General features: G+C 32.7%; 1 protein-coding gene across 17 annotated transcripts in view; it reads left to right on the top strand.

Annotated features, from left to right (window-relative positions):
* Positions 1-24,414, top strand: part of LOC126852729 (venom dipeptidyl peptidase 4-like) — a 313,446-nt gene that overhangs the window by 200,385 nt on the left and 88,647 nt on the right. For all 17 annotated transcript variants that reach the window (XM_050597830.1, XM_050597828.1, XM_050597827.1 and 14 more), the window contains 2 exons: positions 19,932-20,026; positions 24,046-24,120. In XM_050597830.1, the coding sequence (XP_050453787.1) occupies positions 19,932-20,026; positions 24,046-24,120 (170 nt within the window). The remainder of the gene's footprint in view (positions 1-19,931; positions 20,027-24,045; positions 24,121-24,414) is intronic.

The following is a 24,414-nucleotide window of genomic DNA, read 5'->3' as shown; positions in this document are numbered from 1 at the left end:
CACATGTATTTCATCTAATTATAAATATAAAAAGCGCAAATAATTGGATGAACTAACACAATAGACTTATTGTTGCATCTAAATGGAGATGAGTGTTACGTCGCACTCTCTCAGCAGTTCTTCTAACAATGATAAAATTTCGCGCATTCATAGTAATCACAGGAAACAGCAAAATATATTTCTACTGATACTCGAAACACCCCTGCCTCGATCAATATAATTATTGCAACGCGTGGAAGCAACGCTCTAGAATCTCAGTAATTCTAGTTGTCTCTCTGTAATTCGCATCTCTTCCCTTTTGTACCTCGCGACAGGATGGGGCGCCTCTTAAAAAGTAACGAGGTCGAGTCCATTCGGGCCAAGGAATCAGAGAAACGCGCGTAAAGTGTATTAACGGCGCCTGTCGGAAATTCCCTTACCATCTCACAAATCCTCTCTACTGTAGCATTATTTTGTGTCTTCTTCTTAACGATCTTAGTTCGTATTTTTCTCATTGATAATAAGAATTAAACTCGTGATTAGTCGATTATGGTCTAATATATTTAGTGAATAAGATAACTTCATCAATTTGACGTATAGAAATTCATTTTTTTACGCCGATGAAAAATTTCAGTTTATTTCCTGAATCATTTTACGTGTATTTCGAAGGCGTGCGAAATTTTATCAACATTTAAATTTTTTTTGAGAATTTACTGACGGGAAATGTAATATGAAATTATTAATTTTCACAATATCAGCAACAAAATATTCTGTCGCGTTTGTCATATCTTGCCGTACTAACACATAGAGTTGATAAAATTTCATACTAACGTCAAAGTGCAGGTTCATGGTACGGCGGGCGTGAATATAATATAATAAAATCATATTTGATAGATGTATTTTTTGACAAAGACAAAACGCTTTGGATCATATTTATATCCATATTAAAAGCAAAAATGAGCTGAAATACGAATAATACATTTTTCTACGTTCTGGCGTGTCGCTATGTCAAAAAATAAATATAGAAACAGAGAAGATAAAAATGAAAAATTCTACTAATACAAAATTCATTATTATACTATTTTTAATTAATTAATTAAAATATTAATTGAGATGTATATTTGTATTTATAAAACTCAACTCGTACACAATATTCTTTATTTTTAATCTTAGCTTTTAATTAACAAATTATCAATATATTTCAATATTTTTATTATGAAAAAATCAAAATCCTAAATTGGTTTAAAAAATCTTTCAAGTGCAGTTTATACTTGTTTTAAAAGCCTGATAGATTAACCCTTGAAATTGCGATGAAAACATGCTATTAAGGCTATTAGCACATTTTGGCGTACGCTTAGATGAGAGCGAAAAAAAATCAGAAATTTGAAGAGGGCAGCGCCGTTAGACGTTTGGACGGCGGTTTGCAATGCAGGAAGAGAACGAGAAAAGCATGCTCTGTAGTGGTAATCATGGTGGTTGATGAGAGTTTCACGCTACACGAAACCGCAACCCACCATCTACTTCACGCCAAATTGAGGTAACTCAGGAGGGAGGGGGACGGGGTGAGAGGGAGGCGCGGTTAATTAACACGCGTGCATTCGCCCGTAAACCTGTCCGACGGTTTTCAGGTGGCGCATGCCCTAATTAGATTAACGCACATTCGAAACTTTTACGACCGTACGATTACAGGTAATCCCCTCGATGAAGGCATTCGAGATTCTCGCGAATCGTGCGCGAATTATTTGTATCGAGCCACGATGAAAGTGATTCGACAATGTTCTTTTAACTTTGACAGTCACACTTTCTTTCGTAATTGCCACGATACAGATTTGTGAAGAGATTCCTTTTTTTTTTTTTGGAGAAAAAGAAGTTCATTTTTAATATGCACTAATTTATGCTCGATATCCCTAACACAGACACTTTTACTCTTTTTATTTTTAATAAAATATTTTTACTTTACTCTTTACTCTTCTTTTTATTATATAATAATTTTCAATTTCACGTCTCATTTCTAATTATTTGTTAAAGGTGAATTTGATGTCTTTGATATCAATGAAATAGGAAGCAATAATCGTGGCAAGATTAATTAAGTATTATTCGAATTATGATTGAAACATGCTTTAATTGTAATTATTTAACATGGTATATGAGATATGTGCCATATGCATTTACTGATAATGTTAATTAGATCTCTATAAAACTTGATAGCTAACACTAATTATTTTGGCCACCATTTATTAAATCCAATTAGAGCACGCATTGCAATTGATTAAAATGAAATTATGTAATTTAATATCATATGTATAATGAAATTAATATATGCACGACTATTATTTTTTAGCTTAATCTTTAAATTAAAAACAGACATAATTTTTTCAATAAAATTCTTTCGGATTTTCTTTTATCAATTGTGTTGGAAATTTTTGTGCCGTTATTTAACAATTTCATTTTATTAACTATTTATTCCATGCATTTCCGCATCACATGATTTTAATCGTCGTTTTGATTAATAGTTCCAATCAAGTTACAAATTTTATTGCACTTTTATATTTAATTTCGCGCAGCACGGCAAGCGTTAAGCAACAAGTACGCGGCTGTTTAATTTTAATTAGAATTGTTAACAAGTACATACAGTCGCAGAATAATTGATAATCATCCACGATGAGACATTAAATTAAATCAAATCCAAACTCTCCGAACGGCACCAATTACACGTTGGCATGTTGAAACGATCTCTTCGTAATTCGCGCGCGTATCACGTTACAATATCCAGAACTAGTTACCGAACATGACGATAAATAATATAATATGCACCGGTTAGATATGATTCCTATCGCATTTAACTTTTACAAAATTGCAATCTTGTAATCCCGTAATGTAGTCTCGATCTTATAATTACAGAAATTTATATAATTATTTATATGCTTAAGGATCATCTATTTAAAAGATAATTGTCTATGTATGTGATCAAATATTATCTTTATTTAGCAAGAAAAAATATAAAATTACGTAGCAATATTTCTTAATGGCGTATTCACTTGTACATTTACTCTATTAGCAATCTCGATAATTAGTTTCGGAACACGGCATTTCGATTTTGCGGCAAGAACAATTGAATTCTAACACGATAAATTAACGAAGACGTGGACACAGGAGTGAGAAATATGTGGGCAGAGAGATATTTTATCGCTTCGGCGCTCGGAAATAATGGTTGACATTATTTGATCGATAACTCGTCGCATTGTTCAAATATCCGAATCATCCTCGTTGAGTCATCTATTTCACCGAGTTTTTCGCGAATCTTCGTTTTATATTTTGATAAAAATTTCATCCGATCTCCCTTTGGAGACTACAATTATTATTACGTTTTTCGCTCGTTCCAATTTTCTGCACTCGTTTCAACCTTTCGCTTTACGTATCGCACGTGATTATTTCGGAAGACTTCCTGCCGAATTATGTTACTATCTCGTATTCGTTTGTTCTGTATTGATTAAGCATTTTTTTACTCGATGCTTCAATATGATAACTTTGTATTTTAAACAATTGTATTTAATCGTGAAATAAAGATACATTAACAGATTACATTAAAATACATTGGATATTTTAACGAGCTTTTTTTAATTTTAATTAAATTTGAATTGTATATTTATATCATATTTAATTTTATTTTGAAGAAACGTAACATTTATAAAATATTTTTTATTAATGTTTGTGTAATTTTATATTTTTTGAAAAATACATGTGCTAAAATATCAAAACCACGCCGTCGAATATTCCGGGAAAACAAAATGGGGAAATGGGGAATGGTTGCTGGATTTTATACTGTCATTTTCGGTATTATGGGAGACAGGGCGTAAACGTGTTGCAAAGGGGGATTTTCCCGTAGAAGTTTCTACTAAAGTGGCTAGTCGAAAGGTTTCGCCACCTGTCTTGCTACAATTTGAACAAAACAAACATTCGCTCGACATGATTCCGAGAAATACACAAACACCTTGGCATGAGATATTCGTTCGTTTCATTTAAACAAATATAAATGTAAAAACAGAAATGTAATAACAGAAATCTATTTTTTTCTTCACGTGTTTTCCGATTCAGAAATTACTCGAAGTAAGTTTGATCTTTTCGCGTTATACATTTTCTATTTTATGTAAAATTGTGAAATGTATTTTCCACGTGCTCGCTGAAATTGAACGGAGACGAAAGATAGACAAAGTGAATATTTCATGCTACGCGCTTTATTTATCAAACGACAGCGCCGAAAAAAAAGTGGAAATTGTATTTATGGAATGGTATTGCGTCAAATGTATGGTTATTAAAGTAGATCCGGTCAAGGTGTACATATATTTTACATACATTACTTTATACACACATCGTTTACACTTTATATAATTATGTGACTTTAAATAACAGTTTAATTAAAAAGCACCGATATGTTTTTATACTCGTGATTAGTATAGATGCAATATGCAGTTTGCAAATACAGATGCGAAAATATATGATCTTTTACATGAAATTGCATGGAAGAAAGGGTAGCAGATGTAATAAAGTCTAACTTCTTGCTTTATTACGTAGCAGATAACAGAGAGGAGCGTTGGTAAAAATTCTCTGCAGTTTTAAATTGTTAAACCGCTTAACTCTTCCGAACGATACGAGAGATACGTGACGGTAAGAGATCATCGTACCTAACAGAGAAACACGTGACTTTGCATATCTAATACTATACTTTACACTTTACTTACTTCGCATTTGAGTTTTCGAACTACGCTGCGACTATATGCTCAAAATCTATCTGGATTCTTGACTTGGAGATATGGAATAGAATGTGAAATGAAGTTCGGCAAGTAAAACGCAAACTTTAGTAGCAAATGAGCAAAGTTGCTGAAAGCTTAAAACAAGTATCACATCTCCGCGATTGTCTTAACTCTTTTGCGTTATATTTTACATTGATAAGAGTAGAAGAAAACTTAAGAAGATGATGTATATTTTACAATTGCTGCGATAAATTCGCGGGTTTTGCGAGTAGATTTAAAATTAACGCTGAAATATTGTTGATAACATTGTTTTAATTCCTAATTTTGCTTTTATTATCATTATATTTAGAGAGAATTAGTTTATCCATAAGAAATATTTAATAGTTTTTTATTTATATATATATATATATATATATTATCATAAGATAAAATTTATTTTATAATCTTTATTAAACTTTTCGAACAATATTTACTCCCCATTAGTCATGTGCAATGTTCGACTTATTGCAAATTAATTAAACCTTCCAATTTTTTGATGAATATTATATTTTTTCAAGAAAAAAAAAACAAAAAAAAATTATAGAAACTATATAAATTTTTCATAAAAAATGTAATTTTTAATAAAATGTACAAGAAGATATTATTTTGAAATTATACGAATTATAGGATACAGAAGATTGTTAAATTCTCCATTTTCCAAAATTTGCGATAAAACCTTATAGTCATCATGAAAAAAAAACTTTAAATAATAAGAATAAATAGTTTGAACATTCTTACTTCATAATTTAATTAAGAATGTTAATTTAGCCGTGCATTCTTGACTGAAAATAATGCAAATACAGTCGTTAAAAGTTAGGATATAAATCGCGTTTATCTCTTGCATAACAATCACTTTTGATAAACATAGAGGACAGTATCATGCACGTTAGACTCAGCTCGCGATAAAATTAGCGGTAAAGTGTATCACTGTGCGAGCGTGAAGGGAGGTTAAAATCGTGTTTGACGTACGTAACGCCGGTAATCAATGAGCCATGTACGCGAGCAAGCTAACTCCACAATCAAACACACATACATACACATATATATAGTATCGCGGAACAGGCTCGCAATTTGCGACAGTAGGATCTATGTTCGCTAATTAGCGCCTATGAAATTCCCTTGATTGCCACGGGTTGCCATCTTCCTCTAGACAGAACGCGTCTCGTCGATGAACGACGATTAAGATCCGACGATGTCGTGCGCACGTGACGGTGATGGATCGGGAGCCTTTCCTCGATTGATTGCAGGAAGATGAGCGAAATTTTTGTCAAACCGAGACAGTTATAGCTTGACGAATGGCATTTTGCCATCATCGGTTACCGCGTCTCAGCTGATTCTTCTCCAAAATTTCCAAGAGAAATTATATCTGAATTTATTGTGCGAATCATTATAAATTTGCTTTAATTATTATAAATTATTTTGCTCGTTATAACGGTATTAGTTTCAAAAACGAACGGAAGGGAAAATACGAGTATATTCGTCTCTGTAAAGAATATTATAATAAGATAATTCAGATAAAAATACGCTGGGAAGAAAAGCCACGTGTCGTCGATTAGTCGGTGAATCTTGAAAAGTTAGGGAGACAGAATGGGGCCATCAGCCGTTATAAATCAATGAGAAACTTACTTCTCTGAAAACTTTCGAACCCTTAATATAGTCAATTCAAAAACCGCAAACATTCAAAGAAGCGTCCCGAGATTCTCCGCGCGAGAAGAGAGAGAGAGAGAGAGAGAGAGAGAGAGAGAGAGAGGAAGAAGGCAAGGAGGATAATTGCCGGATTCGCCGCCGGAACTGACGGCTATTATATTAGCGGTAAAAAGTGCCGTTAATTAAGATACAATACGAAGAAACGAGGGGCGAGTTTCGAAGGTGGTAATTGGTAACCAGGCCAGGCTCCTCTCTTCCTTTCGCTGCTGCTGCTGCGGCGAAACAGCGAGAGTGCCGGAGAGAAACTTCGTTGTACCGTTCGCGGCGCGAGAGCGTGCATAATGGCCGTTGATTAAATCCGTTTCTATCCCCGAGATAAAACTCGCGGATTAAAACGGTCAGCCGGCTGGTCGAAAGTTTCCTCCCCACGCATATAGAGTGTCCCTGGATTGGCGCGTCTACCGGAAATCGCGATTACTAGAAGTCAAAAATTCATTTCGTATTAATCACGCGCTAATAATTTTCGAGTTAAAAGCATGGAAGATAAAGAAAAAACTTCTTTTCAAATTAATTAATATTTGGTGGCCAAATTTAAAAATAGAGAGTTTTGAATATAATTAGAGAAATCTAATTTGATGTTATGAAGGGAAAATGAAAATTTAGATTTGATTTTTCCCCGGGCTTTCTTCCAATTACGCCGGTACAATTTATGTACAATATGAACGAGAGACAATTGTACATTGCACGTGATTATTTACGATCGATCAAATAGTTAACTGAAAATTGCATTAGCCATCAAAATTAATTTCTTTGATATCGCTAACAGTAATTACTGATGCGCCATCGTGTAAACGTAATAAACAAAGTAATTAGAACGGTGAAGCAATTAGCTTTCGGATCAATTTTCTAATTTTGCCCATTAAGCCTTTATCGAGAAATAAAGATTCATATTTTTAATAACTCAGTGTTTCGATTTATATGCACTTTGTAATATATATATAAATTCCTGCTTTCTATAATTAAATGCAAGAAAAAACTGGAAGTGTATTGTATGTGTGTGTCTGCTGCAGTGTCTCTTCGATAAAGTTTGACGTACGAACATTTTATAAATAAATGTAAAATAAATATTTTAAAATTAAATGTTTTATTTAAAAAAATTGTAAATTAAAATCTTTTTTCTATATTAAAGTATATAAAAAATAATACAAATATAATTAAATTACTCGTATTTCAAATTGTTATATCTCAATAAAAATGAAATAAATAAGAATGAATATATTTCTTATAAATAAGGTAAAAGCACATTTGTTGAAAATATTTCAGTATTAAGTTTCAGAGCAACGCGAATAACTGACGCGGTTGCGCAGAGTAATAATCTGAAATTTTTATCGCCGTGTCAGCATAACTTCCGTTTCGGTGGATAAAGCCACGAGGCGTTGGTTTGCGCGAACTCTCTCTCTCTCTCTCTCTCATCGCAACAGGCGAGGCTCGACCTGCTCTTGGAATCGAGCCATTCCCATAGGAACTTTAACGAGACTCGCTAAAGTGGCGAACAAATCAAAAGTGTCCGGTTGCGACACAGCCATGCGTGATATCAGACGGATGGCGCAGTGTCAAAAACAAAACTACATTTCTTGAGGAAGAGCGAGAGGCTTCACTTTCGGCACTTGGGCACGTACGTTTCTTTTCAGCAAGCACTGCTGAATCGTAATTACGTTTTAAAGCGCTTCGTATCCATCGTCGTAAAAGTTTATGAAGTAAAAAATCACTCAAGTAATATATAATAGTAAGTGACGGAATAAATACTAAGTATAGATTTGAAGAAAAATTTACAGTTAATATTTTTTTTTTTTATTTTACATAGCTTTATATACTTGAAATAAGAAACAAATTAAAAATAATATTTTAATGTGATATTTAATCTATCATTCTACAAATTTCTCTTATAATTTCACTTGGCTCAAACATCTTTGTGTTTTTATTGCATTTTTTGCACGATATAGTGTTATTTTAAAACTATAGTTATAATAATAATATAATCGTATCTTTATTCACATAGAATATTCTAATAAAGTATATAGCGAAGGTTGACACTCCGTTGACGTAAGGAAAATAATTTCATCGCGTTTCTTTACAATATTGTCTGATTCGTCCGTTACTACTTGAAGCTGTCTTACCGGACTGTACTACTTTTGTGCTAATGAATATTATATCTATCATGCATAAACAGCTTTTTGCTTTATGTAGATTATCTAGAACTTGATTTAATTACGCATTTAATCGTTCTTCTCTCGAGGAACTTTCGATTATTCCCATGTTCTTGCAAAAACTCAAGTGATTAATTCAGCTTCATTACCGACCTAGATCAATATTTACGTTGATTTGTGAAGCGTACTTCACTCATAAAACTCAATTTGAGAATTGAGGCCATGTAAAGTTGACGCAATTCTAGTAACTTCCTTAGGTCGTTACGCGTTCATTTAAGTTATCAATTATTTAATTGTTCATTTGTTTTTTTTTTTTTTTGTATGATTAAGTTTTGCCGAAATATTTTTATTCTTTATTGTCTGGAAAATAATATTCGTATATGCCACTAAAATTTTTTTCCCAAAAATTATGTGCGAAATTTCTAATAAATAATGTAAAATTAATTATAAATATGAATTGCAACTAGAAGGATCATTATAAGATGTATATCGAATCGATATTCATTTGTGAAACGCGAAATTGAAATCGGTATATATGCATTGAGGATATATCCATTCATATATCCTCAAATCATCACGCTGTTTTCGAGATCCTCTTCTTAATCTGTATAAATATTAATTGGGTGGATCGATTGGATAGACGGAGAGAAATGGAATCGAGCGTAAAAATGAAGGATGTGCGGATCGAGGTAAGGATCTCGACCTACGAACTAGTCGGTTCGTTGTAATACAAATACATACTGCGCATTCCAAGCTCATAAGAAGATCTTGTGGTTGTTGAACTAGGGAAGGGAAGGCTTTTATAAAGACGCGGATGTACCATTTTCTTGTAAATGTCGAAGAAGGCGAGTTTCCGAGAGGATGCTGCGTCGTGTCGGAGAGCTCTCTCTTGCCTTTTTACAATGATTATTATCGTTCCATGAGTACAGACTTTCTCGAGAGAATGCATTTTTTTTTGCAGATTGCTATTACAGTGACGTGAAAAAATGACTCGCGTTCGAAAGGAAATATCATTACATATTTTTATACATAAATAATTTCAGGTCGGTTGTAATTCACATTAATAAGGAAACAAAAACAAGAGATTGTTTACGGAATAATATATGAAAAATAAGAATTACTGAAAAATTCATCAGAAAATACATGCGAGATATATAAAAGATAACGTTACTTACATCACAATGACACGGAACGTTAATGTTAGGAATTTTAATTAATGATAATTATATTTTTCCCTACATGCGCGGTTTTTGCATTCATTTGTTAAATATTTTTGCGTTGCTGGAATTTTAATTAGTTTACTCATACATCGCTGTTTATATCTATTGGCGCAAATGAAGAATAGCTTGGCTATTGTAATAGAACGCATCCGAATAATATCGAAATGAAATTCCACCGGCAATAAATGAGGACAGCGCGAGGTCGGGCGAAAGGAATGGAAAAAGGTACGAATATAATAGAAATTCGATATGCGAGGAACCACAGGCGCCACCGATGGAAAGAACTTAACGGATGCGCGGCAACGAGAATCGATAAAGTAAATTAAAAGTAATTAAAAGCCAGCCGCGGTTCTCTCGCGTGCTCGTGCGCGAAAAACGTATCATTTCGATCGGGGATAGACGCGCCAAAAGCGTTTCTCAACAAAAGCTCTGTGTGTGTGTGTGTGTGTGTGTGTGTGTGTGTGTGCGAGAATGTGCAAAAAGAGAACATGCAAGATGAATGACGGGACGAATGTTGTGCAATTAAACGCGATATCGTTAGCGACGGGAAATAAAAGCACAACGCGACCTCGTCTGATAATTCGATTGAAATAATTGGCGGTTCGTTTGCGGTCCGTTCATTATTACATCGACAGCTAACTGTTTATCGCATTTTGCATAAAACGGCCCCGGCGCATCCCGAGAGAGATCGCGAATTATTAATTCACGCCGACGGGGTAGCGGGGGGAGGGGGAAACATTATGTGGCTTCGGCGAAACTGACACGTTTATATAAATAATGTGAATTGCTAAAACACACGTCCCTCCCGGTAAAGTTCAATCAGGATGTATTATATATTGTTACATCGATGGGCACGGACTGTGGCGCGCACGCGGGTTACATAATTTGCATAACTATGTGTAAGTAATTATTAATTGCGCGACGCATGACAATCAGTCGCGGCAAAACGTGACGCGTTTATTACCATCGGATTGTACACACAAATGTGACTGTTAAATGTATTATTTAACGGCAATCAAGCCTCGTTAATGGGTACTTATTGCGAATCATCTGCGAATATCTCCCACGCCATGTGCTATAATATTACAACCTTGTTTTGTTTATTTTGTCGATATAATTGTTACTCTTAATGCACGCTAATATTTATAGGACACTCGGGAAAAGATGACTATATATATATATATATATATATATATATATATATATATATATATATTAATTTGAAGATATTAAATTTTAATAATGCACTGTGTAGAGATGAGAAATGTGAGAAACGAAAATTAAAAAATTGAGATATTTTTATTAACTTATAAAAACATTATCTGTCATCTCGTTTTTGTCTCATTTTGTGTCTTTGCTTTACTCGACTCTTCCTGAATACGAGCGCGACATATCCCTTATAGCAAATACGCGAAGCACGAACTATAAAACTAGTACAAACTTGTAACTCTACTCTTCGAAGTGCTCTTTCGGAATAGTAGCTGCTTTCGGTCAAACACATCGTAACTCCCACAAAATCGTATTAACGTGGACGTAAAGGATACCGTACGTGTTCCACTTCACCGCAATACAGAATTTTCTGAAATTTGGAAACTTTTGGAGAGGATATAAAAAATTCGTGTATTTTGTAGATATATATAAAATGAGTTTGTGCGATTATCAACAAGAAGTGCATAGACTCAAATATACTGTGCGCGCTGCATCAGAAATCACTGTTTCTGCAGAGATACTTGAAAGAATTACTTGTCCTGTTTTTTCATCAAATTCCAAATTTAGAAAGGAAAATTTTACAAATTATATGAATATATACATTTCCTTTTTACAACATTTATTGTAAAACTGGAATATAACATTTTAGAATATTTGTTGCTATAAAAATTACAAATTATGCTTTTATGCATTTGTTTGTGCATCAAAATATTTGAATAATAATATAATATTCCTTTATAAAATATAATATATTATATATTGAATAAATATATCGTGATTTTTCTCTTATAAGTTAGTATTCGATTTCACAATTAAAAAATTATATCATAATTTTTATTATAATATTTTTTCTGTATGTTTTTAAAAAAATTTTACACAAATCCCAAAATGGCCAAATTATTTCTGATGGAGGGAAATGTAAATTATGATATAATACGCTACAATAATAGAAAAGCAAAATCGTGTCGTGTGAGATGCTTATTAATGAGCAACACTTTTCACTTCAACTGCTTTCTCATACTTTCTCTGATATTCTTATCACGCGATTGCGCTGAAATATGATTTTGAACTTTATTTTATTTACTAGACTTGTGCAAAAACTGCACGTTTAATATTATTTCAATATCCGTCTTTAAACTTTTATTCGATTTTCTTTCCTTTATTCCCTGAAAAGCTCCATCTTTCTCATTAATATCTTTTTGCCTCTTATTCTCGGTACACACACGCATACACACAGGAATTGTGTGAAATTATTCATTTATAAATCGCTGTAATAATTTTTTGGAATGAAGTAATTACGCTATTTGAAACTCAGATAAAAATTAAGCCCGAACAAACGAACGAAAAAATAAAATAAAGTGAAACTTGTTCCGAGGAGGTGCATATGGTAAATCCGTGTTACTACTATCCGTTACTACTTTAAATGTAAATTCCATATCTATTTCACTTGGATGAATGCGAGCATCAGCGTATTCTTGGCGTGAAATTCTCGCGAGTAGCGGGGCGAAATGTGTAGCAAATAGAAGCCCTGGGAAGAGAGAACAAAGGATGCACATACGAATGTATGTAGAATGGATTTTGCATTCCAAAGTTAAAGTTCCGAAGTATTGATCGATCAGGTAGACATACCAAATCCGAATTATATCGGATCGGAAATGTTATCCAAGAAGAACGCTCGATGTGAATCATCGATAATTGTATATTTTTTTTTTTTAATTTTTAACTATCACAAAAATGTATTTAAATAGAATTAAAGAGATTATTAAGTATTAGTTAAGAGAAAATAGTTATTGGAAATTTGCTTTATGTATACTAATTTTAGTCTTGGCAGAATTCTTTTATATTTATGCAAATTCTTTAAATTTTTTAAACAATTTCAAATCGGTTTTTTTCTTCAAATACAGTATAATCTAGTGTTCTTTTTTATATATCTCATTTTATATATATTATTGCAATTTTAAACCTATATTATTTTATATATACATATATAGGATGCTTTTAGTTAAAAATAATCTCGTTGATTCGCTCAAGTTTATTTTGTGATCTTACTTTAAAAGTAACTGCGTGGATTTAGCTCTGAGCATTTAAATCTCATTATTTTTGCACAATCTTTTATTTTTAAATATGTATTTATAAAGCGACAAATTCTTCCTATCTGTAAATCGGTTTAAATGCATATCAGAAAAGAAGTGGATTTATTTAATATAAATTAAAATTAATTTAATAGTTTTACGTGATACTAATTTATTATTAGTTCAAAATTATTGATTTTTCTCTCGCTCTGGAGAAAAGGCAGACAGATTTATAGATATATCCTAGCTTTTGTTTACGGTTTTTGTATTTTGCTTAGAGAATTTCTGTTTAAAAATTTTTTTAAATACAATATACATATATGTATGAATACCTCAAGAGATACAGTATACATTGTATATACATCATGTTATTCGTAAATGTACCCTGCACATGCGTCGCGAACAAATAAATAGTTATTGAGTGTCGCGCTTGGATACTGTGGATGGAATTCGTCCATGATTTTTTTTTCCGAGTTGTTTGGTATATAGTCATGCTGACTATAGCACCCGTGGGACGAATTTTTCGTGCCGAACGCGCGCGCGATTCGTCTAGACGATCATAACCACCGAGAAAGGTGTCGTCGTTTCTCGCGAAACTACCAGCGAAGTGGACTGGATCATTGTTATCTTTCGGTAACAGGTCCCGTTGGGCCAGCCCGGCATATGTCAGTCTCTCATATTGCTTCGTTTTTTTGTTTTTTTACTACCGCTGCTAGGTCATCCTGTGTCAAACCGCCGTTTTTTCGCGCAAGTTTCTTCGCGCATGAGCTCGTCAAATATTATTAAAATATTAGAATATTATTAAAAATATTTTTTCTATTGAAAATCATATAACTGAATATATACATGAATACATATTTTTAATTATTTTTTATTTGAACAAGATAAACAATTTAATTACTATTAAAATTTATCATTATTCTCTTTTTTTATTGATGAGATTTAATATATATTGATTAATTATTTAAAAATTAATTATTAGTTTTTTATGAATGTCTGGAGAGACATAAGATAAATTGTTAAAGCACGCTACAAGATGCAATTATATTTGGAAAAATAATTATTGTGAAAATAATTATAGTATTATATATTATATATCCTGTATCTTTCATTTTTATTCTACTTGGAATAAAATATGCTTCCCGTTGCACGTGTTCACGAAAGAAAATAAGTGCGCGTAAACCGCTTTTGCATCATCGCGAAATTTACACCAAAATGCAACTCCCTTTCGCATTGCTCGTAACATTCTTGCGCCTAAGAAAACTTGGTAGTTGCACTTTGCGTATTTCCTCTTCATTGTACGGTAGCATAATGCGCGACTGTTACAGACGAAATAATACTTTTATACGACGGAGGTAAACGCGATATTCTTTCTGCAGCGAAGTAACAATAATAACTGCGACCCGAGACTGTTTACAGATATAGTTACAATATGAGTCTCCTTCCGAGTGCAATTTAGACAATAGTACGCGGGCTACATTAACGCGAACTTTCCATATACTTTCGTTACGATGAGTAGATCTGAAGAGCATTTTTCAGCAGCTCTATAAACTTTTGGTTGCATTAATAAGAGAGAGCTTATTCAAGTAACTGATTCTTTTAATAATTCCACTACGCAATTATACTAGATTATACTAATTATACTAAAATTTAAAATTGTCGAGTAGTGCGAATAGTATGATTATCGAGAGAGACGATAACACTTTTGTATCGCAATTGTGGCTCTTTAATGACCGCCTCTGAAATGGTTATGTAAATGACACGTGTGGCAAGTTTACTTGTGCGGCAACGTGTCGCACATTTTCGTGGATATATACATTTTCGTCCCAGCCGTGCCAGATTTCACGCGCCAACCGACCGGACGTGTGCGCGCGGGCGCATGTATGTCATTACAAAACATATTTCAACAATATATGCGGAATACATATACGCGTATAGACGCGGGGAATAGGCCGGCGACGCATACGAGTTCGGCAAACTAGCTGCAAAATTTATTCCCGTCTATTGTTGGTTTAATCGGGACGCAGGGAGTAATACGCGTTATTAATCATCGCGTAATGATGCGACATTAAAAGAAATAATTTGCCTCCGGATATTAATTAAATGTATTGTTTTGCATAAATTTATTTATGCCCGATCCTAATGATGATTTACCGAGGGTGAGTCCTAAACCGCCACGAACATTAATTTACATTTGTAGAAACTGCTGATGAATTTATTATTAAAACATATTTTTTCTCTCGCAATCTCGTCCTTCCAAGCTTCATATTAGATGAAATGCTCAAACGTCATTTTGAACGTGTATTGTCAACGATTTGACATTATGAAGAAATAATCTCAGGTATTATTTGCATTGACAAATAAATAATTCTCGTTTTTGATTTAAATAATTTATTTATTTATGCGATTTAAATTATTGACAAATTAATAATAATTGATATATATTAACTATAAATAAATTCTGAATTTCTGTCATTTAAATTTTTACAAGTAATAATCAATTATTACAGCTTGTCTCATTGATAATACATGTCAATTTGTGATTCAGATAGAGATAAATTAGTGATGAATTAAGTCTCAGTAAATTATTTACGTCAAATATAAATTTCGTTAAAAGCTCGTGAGTTTCAAGTGGCATCGATACAGATGTGGAATCCATTTAAAAATGTTTGAACTTAACCACTCTGAAACGCGATATTTTCGGCTGATAGCGTTTCCTGCGAGCCGCGGAAGCCAACCTATAAAATTCACGCTTCGTTTGCATTTTTCGTTTTGGCCTATTTCTTGCGAAATATACGCGGTCGGTAGCGGTAAATCGTAAGCGTCGCGGCTCTCTTCCCCTCCACCGTTCGTTGTTGCGTCGCTGTGAAATCCCAGAAGACGTCGAGTCTGTTCCAGCCATCCGAATTACATCGCTTCGTAACGGCGGATGTCTTCTTGTTGTGTGTCCCACGTGTGAGGTACAATGGTATCTCGTTAACGCGTTATCCGCCATGAGAAATCTGTCAAATCCCTCGGTAATGTTCACTTCAATGTAAATCATTTTCGGCGCTGTCTTATTTAGGAGACAAATAACATGAAAAACACAACATCGCGAAAACAATTTATAGTCTTTATGAAGAATATAGTCCTAAAAGAAAATTATTATTTCTACATTTCATGATTTCTCAAAGATAATTTGATTTAAATTAGGACAACTGACAGCTTTGACAGCTAATTATTGAATTAAAACAAATTATTATATACGTGTTATGATTAATATATATAATTTATGAGGATTTATTTATTTATTTATGCATCCATTTATTACTTACGACATATTAATAAAAATAATATTTTTAGCATCTATAAAAAAATATTTTTCTGATAATAGGCTTTTATAATTAATTTTGAATGTATTGTTTTTAATTTCTTTTATGTGGTCAATAACACTAAAAATATAAACTGGAAAATATCAATATGCTGTAATAATATATGAAAATTTTCAGCATAATTTTACATTTATGAAAATTTATTATGTATTTTGAGTGTAAAGTAGAATTTATTTTATAATTTTAATACGGCTTAATAATTTTCTCAATAGATTTATATGTTTGACGCTTATTAATTCAATTGTTTGAACAACAAAACAGATATATTTAATCGCACGCTGTGCATAGAAATTAAAAAAAAATAGCCGTGTAGAATATTTATAATTATCTCAACAATACTGTAATTATTTCAACAAGTCGAGTTTAATTGTGTAAAATCCATCGTTTCAAGTATATTCAAATTAATAGATATTAAAATCAAAGTAAATGCTAATAAAAAATGCATGGATCTTATATATATATATATATATATATATATATATATATATATATATATATATACAATTATTGAAATTTACTTTTCTTTAATGAGGAATATATATCAGGTGTGTGGTGAAAATACTATCCATGAAATTGTTACCAAAATTATTATCAGAATTATATCCTTTTTAAATATTTCAAAAAGATTATATCATTTTTTAAACATTAAAAAAAAATTCGCAGTAAAACCGCGTTTAAACTGAGGATTATTTATTTCAATTTATTAGATTATAATTTAATGTATCTCTAAAGCGACGTTAATTTTTGTCATGTGAAGTTAAAATGACTTTTAGTCATTTTAACTTCACATGAATTAATTTAGCTTTAAAATCTATGTGTGTGTGTGTGTGTGTGTGTGTATGATTTATATTATTTTCTCTTTATATAATTAATTAATGCGAAATAATTAAATTAACAAAAAAAAACCATAATTTTTTAAGCATGTCAATTATATGGGAAATTGCTAAATTATAACATTAATTTGTTTTACGTTTAATTTATTTAATTGTCTCACATAATCATTTTTGTCACATAAATTCTTTTTTTCAGAGAATATTTTGTAATTTTTCAAATTAAAAAAGAGATCAGCTATCTGTAGGCTTATCGTTATTATATATATTGACAAAGCGTAACTTTTAACGATAAAATATTATGCTTTAATGTAATATACATATATAAATACGATCGTTATACATTGTAAATTAATATATAAAATATATGTCTCATAATTATAATTACGAAAATAATGGGATCTTCTACTTGACGTGAAAGAGACAACGAGCTTCAAACGCGCATCCGTATCTCTCTTTCTATCCGAGAAACTTTGTTAATTAATCTTTCTCTAATACATGATATCGTATTTTAACTTTTATGGCGTCATATTGCCGAACATGTGCTTGCTCCGAGGTGTTTTAAATCAATCCTTCATCGTTTTTGCACAAAACTATATATTAAATAAGACATTAAAATAAGTATATTATGCGAGAATGAAGAAAAAAGTTTTTCATTTAAAGTTTTTCAAGAATTGAATCGCGCTCTGGCGATTTTGGACTTTTAAAGACAAAAAAAACAAAAAAAAAAAAACGTCGATTCACTGTGTAATCTTTTTGTTCGTTTCGTTTGTCGCAAGGGAATGCAAATTCTATCGAAACGAAGCAAGGTCAGTGATTTGCGAGACGCAAATCAACTCCCTTTTCGAAGGATCAAAGTTCGCGGCGGAAAATTTCTACCGTCGAAAAAGCGAATCTCTCCTCCGATCTAACGATCCGTACGTTGAAATAGCTCACCGTGTCGCGTTGGATGGTGCGATTCGTTTTGCAATACAATGCCATCCCTTGTTTGTCGGTCGGGCGAACAACCGGCAGCCATGCGGAACGAGGTTTATACCGCAAACACGCAGACCTCTCGCATTAAAGGGGTGCGTCTGTTTGATATTTTGAGAAATCCTGTTTTAAAGGTACGATTGTATTTTTTACATGTACTTTAAGAGATAGAGCATAAAATAATTATGAAAATTATAGAAAATATCTGTATACATTTTGAATTTAATTTATTAATATTAATAATATTTTTTTTTATGGACAAAGGGAATAATTATGGAAAATAGTGAATATATTTTTAATTTTTAAAAGAAGACAAGATTGCGAGTAAAGGGAGAAAGAGGAAATCATTGATATTATTAACTATATACCTATCATTTATTATATTTTAATTGATCATATATTTATAATGAGAGATTTTTTATCATCATTTTTTTAATAAATTTTATTAGATGTATAAATACATATGAAAAATTAGTTAGATTAGATATTGTATTTTAGCATTTTTCGGTTTGTCTGTATCTTTCTTTAAAAACGCGTCTTCAATTTAAATAGAATATACTCTTTAAGTATCGCCAAGTAAACGTCATTAGAGTCCTCGTATAATTTTTTTTGCGTTGTTGATCTCAAAGACAATTGAAAGAAATTTTTCGCACAAGATATTATTCTCCCTCTATTTTTCACCATCATACATTTACCATCCACTTCCGCGTTTCACGTTGCCAATAAAAAGAAATCTGTCGAACGAACGTTTTTCCGGCGTGTGTTCGCGCTGCGGGAGTCCGCGCAGCCGCCTCGTTTCTCCCCCTCCCCCCTCTCATGCTTTATTCTCTTCGATAACGATAAAAATATTTCTTACTCACAGTCTATCGCCACCTAACTCAACGCTTGTTATCCCGAGGATTTTTACGGTGTCGATCTCGCTAAGATTGATGAAACGACGAGCTGTCCATTCGCGAAAACCGATTTTTGAGAAAGACAGCCTTTCTTGAAATTTACTCGTGTCTTTTTTTTCTCTTCCTTCTTTCTTCCCTATTCTCTCACTCTTTTTTTTTTTTTTTTTCCTTTTACTTGCATCCTTCTTGAAGGAAACTACATGCTCGGTTTTCTTCACAGAAGCGATCGAACGATGTGGAGACAATGAATCATCTATCATTACCATTTTTTTTTTTTTATGGTCTTTAATGAAGAAAAGAGCGAGTGTGTAACTACTGTTTTCCGGATATCGCGATTAAAAGTAAAAATGAAATTTTTGAAAAGGATCTTTAGGAGATGAGGAATTTTTGATCAGCTATGCGAAAAAAGTAAAATATTAATAATAATATATCATTTATATTCATTAAGCAGACAAATCTTGTGTAGCAAAGTCTAAAGTAAAATTGATGAATTGATTTTTTTTTTTTAATACATCGAAATACAAATACAAAATCTCACGGTGAATTTATTTCTAATCTACGTTTGTGCGAAGAAAATGAGATTTTGTGCGAATAAAATAAAAAAAACTTTAAATGTACGCGGATATATAAATATGAAACTATGAATTACGGTATGTGAAACAGCGAAACGTAAGAAGATCACATCTCTCGCTGTGCGAATGTATTAATTTAAAATTTAATTCCCGTATTCCCTTGTTGCAGGAAACGAGATTCTCTATCGGGACGAGATAGGTAATTTGCTGATCTACAACGTTAGTTCGGCCACATCCAAGATTCTGTTGGATTCCAACAATCCTGTAAGTTTTTTCAGATTTCTGCACGTTATAAGTGTATATAAAAGTTTTCGTGAGAGAGTTTGCATGATATTCAGAAACGAGAAATTTTCCGCTTAAAACAAAACTTATCGTTAGAATCATTTATTTACTTCATTTTACTAATAATATTATATATATATATATATATTTTTTATCATGTATAGTCATATGCAAAATAATTAAATCAGATTTATATGCTAAATTTACACTGAAGCATAAAAGCAAAATTAATAGTAATTGGATAACATGTAAACAAATCAAACAATATGCATTAATTAATATATGTATTATTAAGGATATGTGTATTAATATTATATATTTTTATATTAATAGATATATTATGTCACTGTGTTATTAGAGCAATTAATATACGCTGCATTTCGTGCACGCGCTAATGTATGCGCAACAATTATTGCTGCATTAATATGCGTGCGATTAAATAGAAACCGCGCGGAACGAATAGCCATCGAATTAAATCATTCGACGCCGCCGTCGCAACGACGCGCTTCACTTCCGAAATCGCAGATAACGACCGAAATACACTAACGAAAAAACATAGCATCTCTCTCATACGTGTCTGCCTCTCTCTTTCTTTCTCGCTCTAATTCATATATCCGCGCATGATCAATTAAAACCGGTGCCGGTTCTTCCCATTATAACGTATATGAAAGCGGAAGCCGCGCGCGCGGATCGAATGCGAAAGCAGTAGCGAAATCGGAAAGGGGGAATGTTGGAAATTATTTCTCGTTGCGAACGAGGGGAATGTAATGCATGCAGGCCTGCCTGCATGCATGCATCGGCGACGCCCATCGTTATTCCCGCCGAAGAGATCGCGGCCGGTGACGGTAATTGCTCGTTATCTTTCACGTTCCGACACGCGCAATCTATCGTCGACGATCCTCGTTCACATACACGCGCGTACGTAGGTAGGTAGGTAGGTACCAGCTTGTAAAATGATTCATTACGACATCTCTGTGTAGGACGATACCCATCTCCTCGAGATTTAACATTACGAGGTATCTTCGGGGCGCAAGCTTCCAATGATTTATTCGCCGAATTTACGTATCGTAAAGTGAAATTATTTGTCACACATACACACACACATACTTTTTTGATACATTGCAACTACATATTTTTCTTTCGGGTTAATTCTCCCCCGTAACCATCTTTTATTAAACATTTTCGTTACTGTCATATTACATTTTCGTGCTATCATATTTTTTTAATTCGCCATTTATGATACGTATATTATATATAATTATAAATAATTATTCAGTGTTATACAATATTTTTGAGTTGTACAAAATTCGAAAATACATTGTTTACCAAAGAAATATTTTTATTAAGATTTTTATTAAAAGTCGAAATTTTTATTTACCATATTATACGGAGATGATATATACGAGGTTGTCGCAATTTTTTTACTGTGTTATATAAATTTCCTTTATGCAAGTATCTCACAATATGGGGATTTACTACACATATGTATCAATAGAAAAATTGTTACATAATTAGATTAGTTTTTCTTATGCTTTATATTTCCATATAATAAGATAATAATGAAAAATTTGTACGCGATACCATACATTTGTTCTCTAAATTTTACAAACGACGAAAAAGCGTTCTCTTCTTTTCAATTAAAATCTTTTTCCTCTCATCACGCGGTGTAATCAGTAAGCGAAGCAAGATGGTTCTTTCAATTAAGTGTAAATCGAAAGAAAGACACTAAAGTGAAACTGCAAAGGCTTGATCGGCGTGACGCTCTGAAACTTTATTTTTTCATCGCCTCTCTCTCTCTCTCTCTCTCTCTCTCTCACTCACTCACTCACTATTTCTCTCAATGAAGTCTTCTATTCGCTGCATTGCACGAAATCTTTAGAAGTGCTTCAAGCACGTAGTTTGACTCCTTGCAGTTTAGACGGACGGCCTTATGGGGGGCATTCTCGCTATTAGTCTGAAAGCTATTAAGGAGTTTATGACCCGTGCAGCTTTGCTCGCGTACATATACAGCATTCGCTTGAAATGCAGTTGCATCGAGAGCTAATAGGCTCGTCGAATACAATCGTTCGAATATACTCTTTTCAAGATTACCCTCGAGAATTTTTTTTCCACATTTTTAACGATATATCGAATGTTACTGAAACCTGTTGGAAACGAGTTTTTTTATAGCGGAGAAAGATTTTGTATGAAAATATGTTTATTTCTTTTTAAAATGTATTTTTTCACAATGTGATTATCCAAGATATTACAAGATTAAAATTTTTTTTTTATCCGCGTGTATACATATTTTTTTTTGGAGTGCGAAAAAAATAGATTTTAAACTACGTGACAGTTTAAATTTGCACTTTATTTCTGTACGTTCCGTGTAAAAATTTTACATGTTGAGGTTGTGTAACAAGTTTATTAGTACGTGTCAAGCTGTCCTAGCAAAACACTTTAAAATGAGTTCGCAAAGTTGCTAATAGAATTATAACTTTACCATATAACATAATAAAACTGTCAGTGCCACTTTGTTTTCATGCCAATATCGTATCTGATATTCTCTTTTCTTTTACTGCTGGGAAATTTATTGAGCCGGAGAAACATGCGTATACAACCATGGTAATAAATGTGGATTTAAAAAAGTTCTTCTTTACAATAACATTTCTTTTACTGCTACATTTCAACGCAATTTACTACGAAAATTTTATCGTGAAATAAATTTTTAAATAACTTCTTTTTTTTATTTATTGATATATTGAGATTAATAATTTGTGAAATAGTGACATTTGCGTACTTAAAGATATATTAAAAAAAAAAATTCTCTTTTTCTCATTCAACATAAAATATACAATATACTTTGAAAAATCAGCGGGTGCTTTTTTCAAACAAAGTTATTTCACGGTTTTTTTTTTTTTTTTGAAGATCTGAAACTTAAATTTCATTAATTTGCATATAAATTTGTTTTTGCGCTCCTAAGTCAACAGAAAATAGCACTCGCTACCAGAATTCAACAGCGGGAATCGAAGCGTGCATCAGGAACGTGACCCGTTAACCACATTTATCACGAATAAACTTGTCCTATTAAAGTAATAATGGCATTCGTTGAGCCCGCTTAGTTATTACCGTATTACGATCGCGACGGCACGGTTAAACTGGGTCGGTCCGCTTGTCCATCACCGACCGACCAACTGTCCGGGAAACGGTCAGTCTTGTGTTCGGATCCTCTCCGCGACCTCCGCTTAACGATAGTCATCCTATTAGAAGAGAGTCCGTTTGTCGTAGCTCATTCAAGAAACGGGCGGCTCGTGTCGCGCGCGTGATCGTAATTTACTTGTCGTAATTTCGACAAACCATTGTAGGTCGCGTCGCGGCATAATGCCTCATCTTTTGATTCGGTAAATCCCGCATTCGCAGTACGTTCTCATGCTCATCCCTCTAACGATTCCGCTTTATAAGCGAAAGCTTTATTTACGCGATTCGCGCACCGACCGCGCATGATTTCGGCGTTCGACGTCAATTATTGCGGCTTGAGTACGAGATTTTTCGATTTTTCTTTAGATGCATTTTTTTTGTAATTAATTAATGCACTTTCTCTCATTTCTAAACTTTGTAACATCGGTCTGTATAAATAGCAACTAACTCTTTGTGTTGTAGCAATTAACTAATAATGGTCATGCTTGCATTTTAATCCTTTATACATGGGACAGCGTTAATTTACGCAGTAAATTAATTAAGTATTAAATGTATTTGTATAATTCGTAGGATAATCGTTTCGTGTGCTTCCAGACCAAATCAGCAAAGCAACTATAATAAATTCGTTGTATCTGTAGAGCTATTTAATACATATTATTCCTACAATTCCCATACTATTTCTGCGTCTATTATATTTCTAGTGGTTTGTTTGTTCGAAAGATATATTTATTGAGGATGTGAAAATTTATTAAGCCGAACTACATTATTATATTATAATGCGTATAACAATGTTTGTGATTAATAATTTGTTACTTTTTAATTTACAGGCTCTGTTGTCGAGCTTTGACCACCAATTATCCGCCGATAAGAAGTATCTGTTGCTAGCTCTCAACTATCAAAAGGTAAGTACTTAAAATTTTTGACAAATTATAAAATAATTTCAAGTACTATATATATATTACGTCAAAGAAATATGGTCATGTGATAAAAGAAATGTTGTTTGTGAGGTGAGCTATACTTTATTATTTAATTAAAATCACGACTTGGAATTCGATGATGTAATAATTACTATGCAGGCGGCACAACTCACCTCGCAAACATATGCAAATGAAGATTACAGCAGTGCGATATAATTGTTCCCGGCTCAGCCTTAGGCAAGCAGGTAATTTCTGACTTTGCATGTCTGATGCTTCCGT

The sequence above is a fragment of the Cataglyphis hispanica genome, chromosome 11 (assembly GCF_021464435.1).
Source record: "Cataglyphis hispanica isolate Lineage 1 chromosome 11, ULB_Chis1_1.0, whole genome shotgun sequence".
Classification (NCBI taxonomy): Eukaryota; Metazoa; Arthropoda; class Insecta; order Hymenoptera; family Formicidae; genus Cataglyphis; species Cataglyphis hispanica.
Note: the sequence above shows the minus strand (reverse complement) of the source record. Positions and strands in the feature narration are given on the sequence as shown.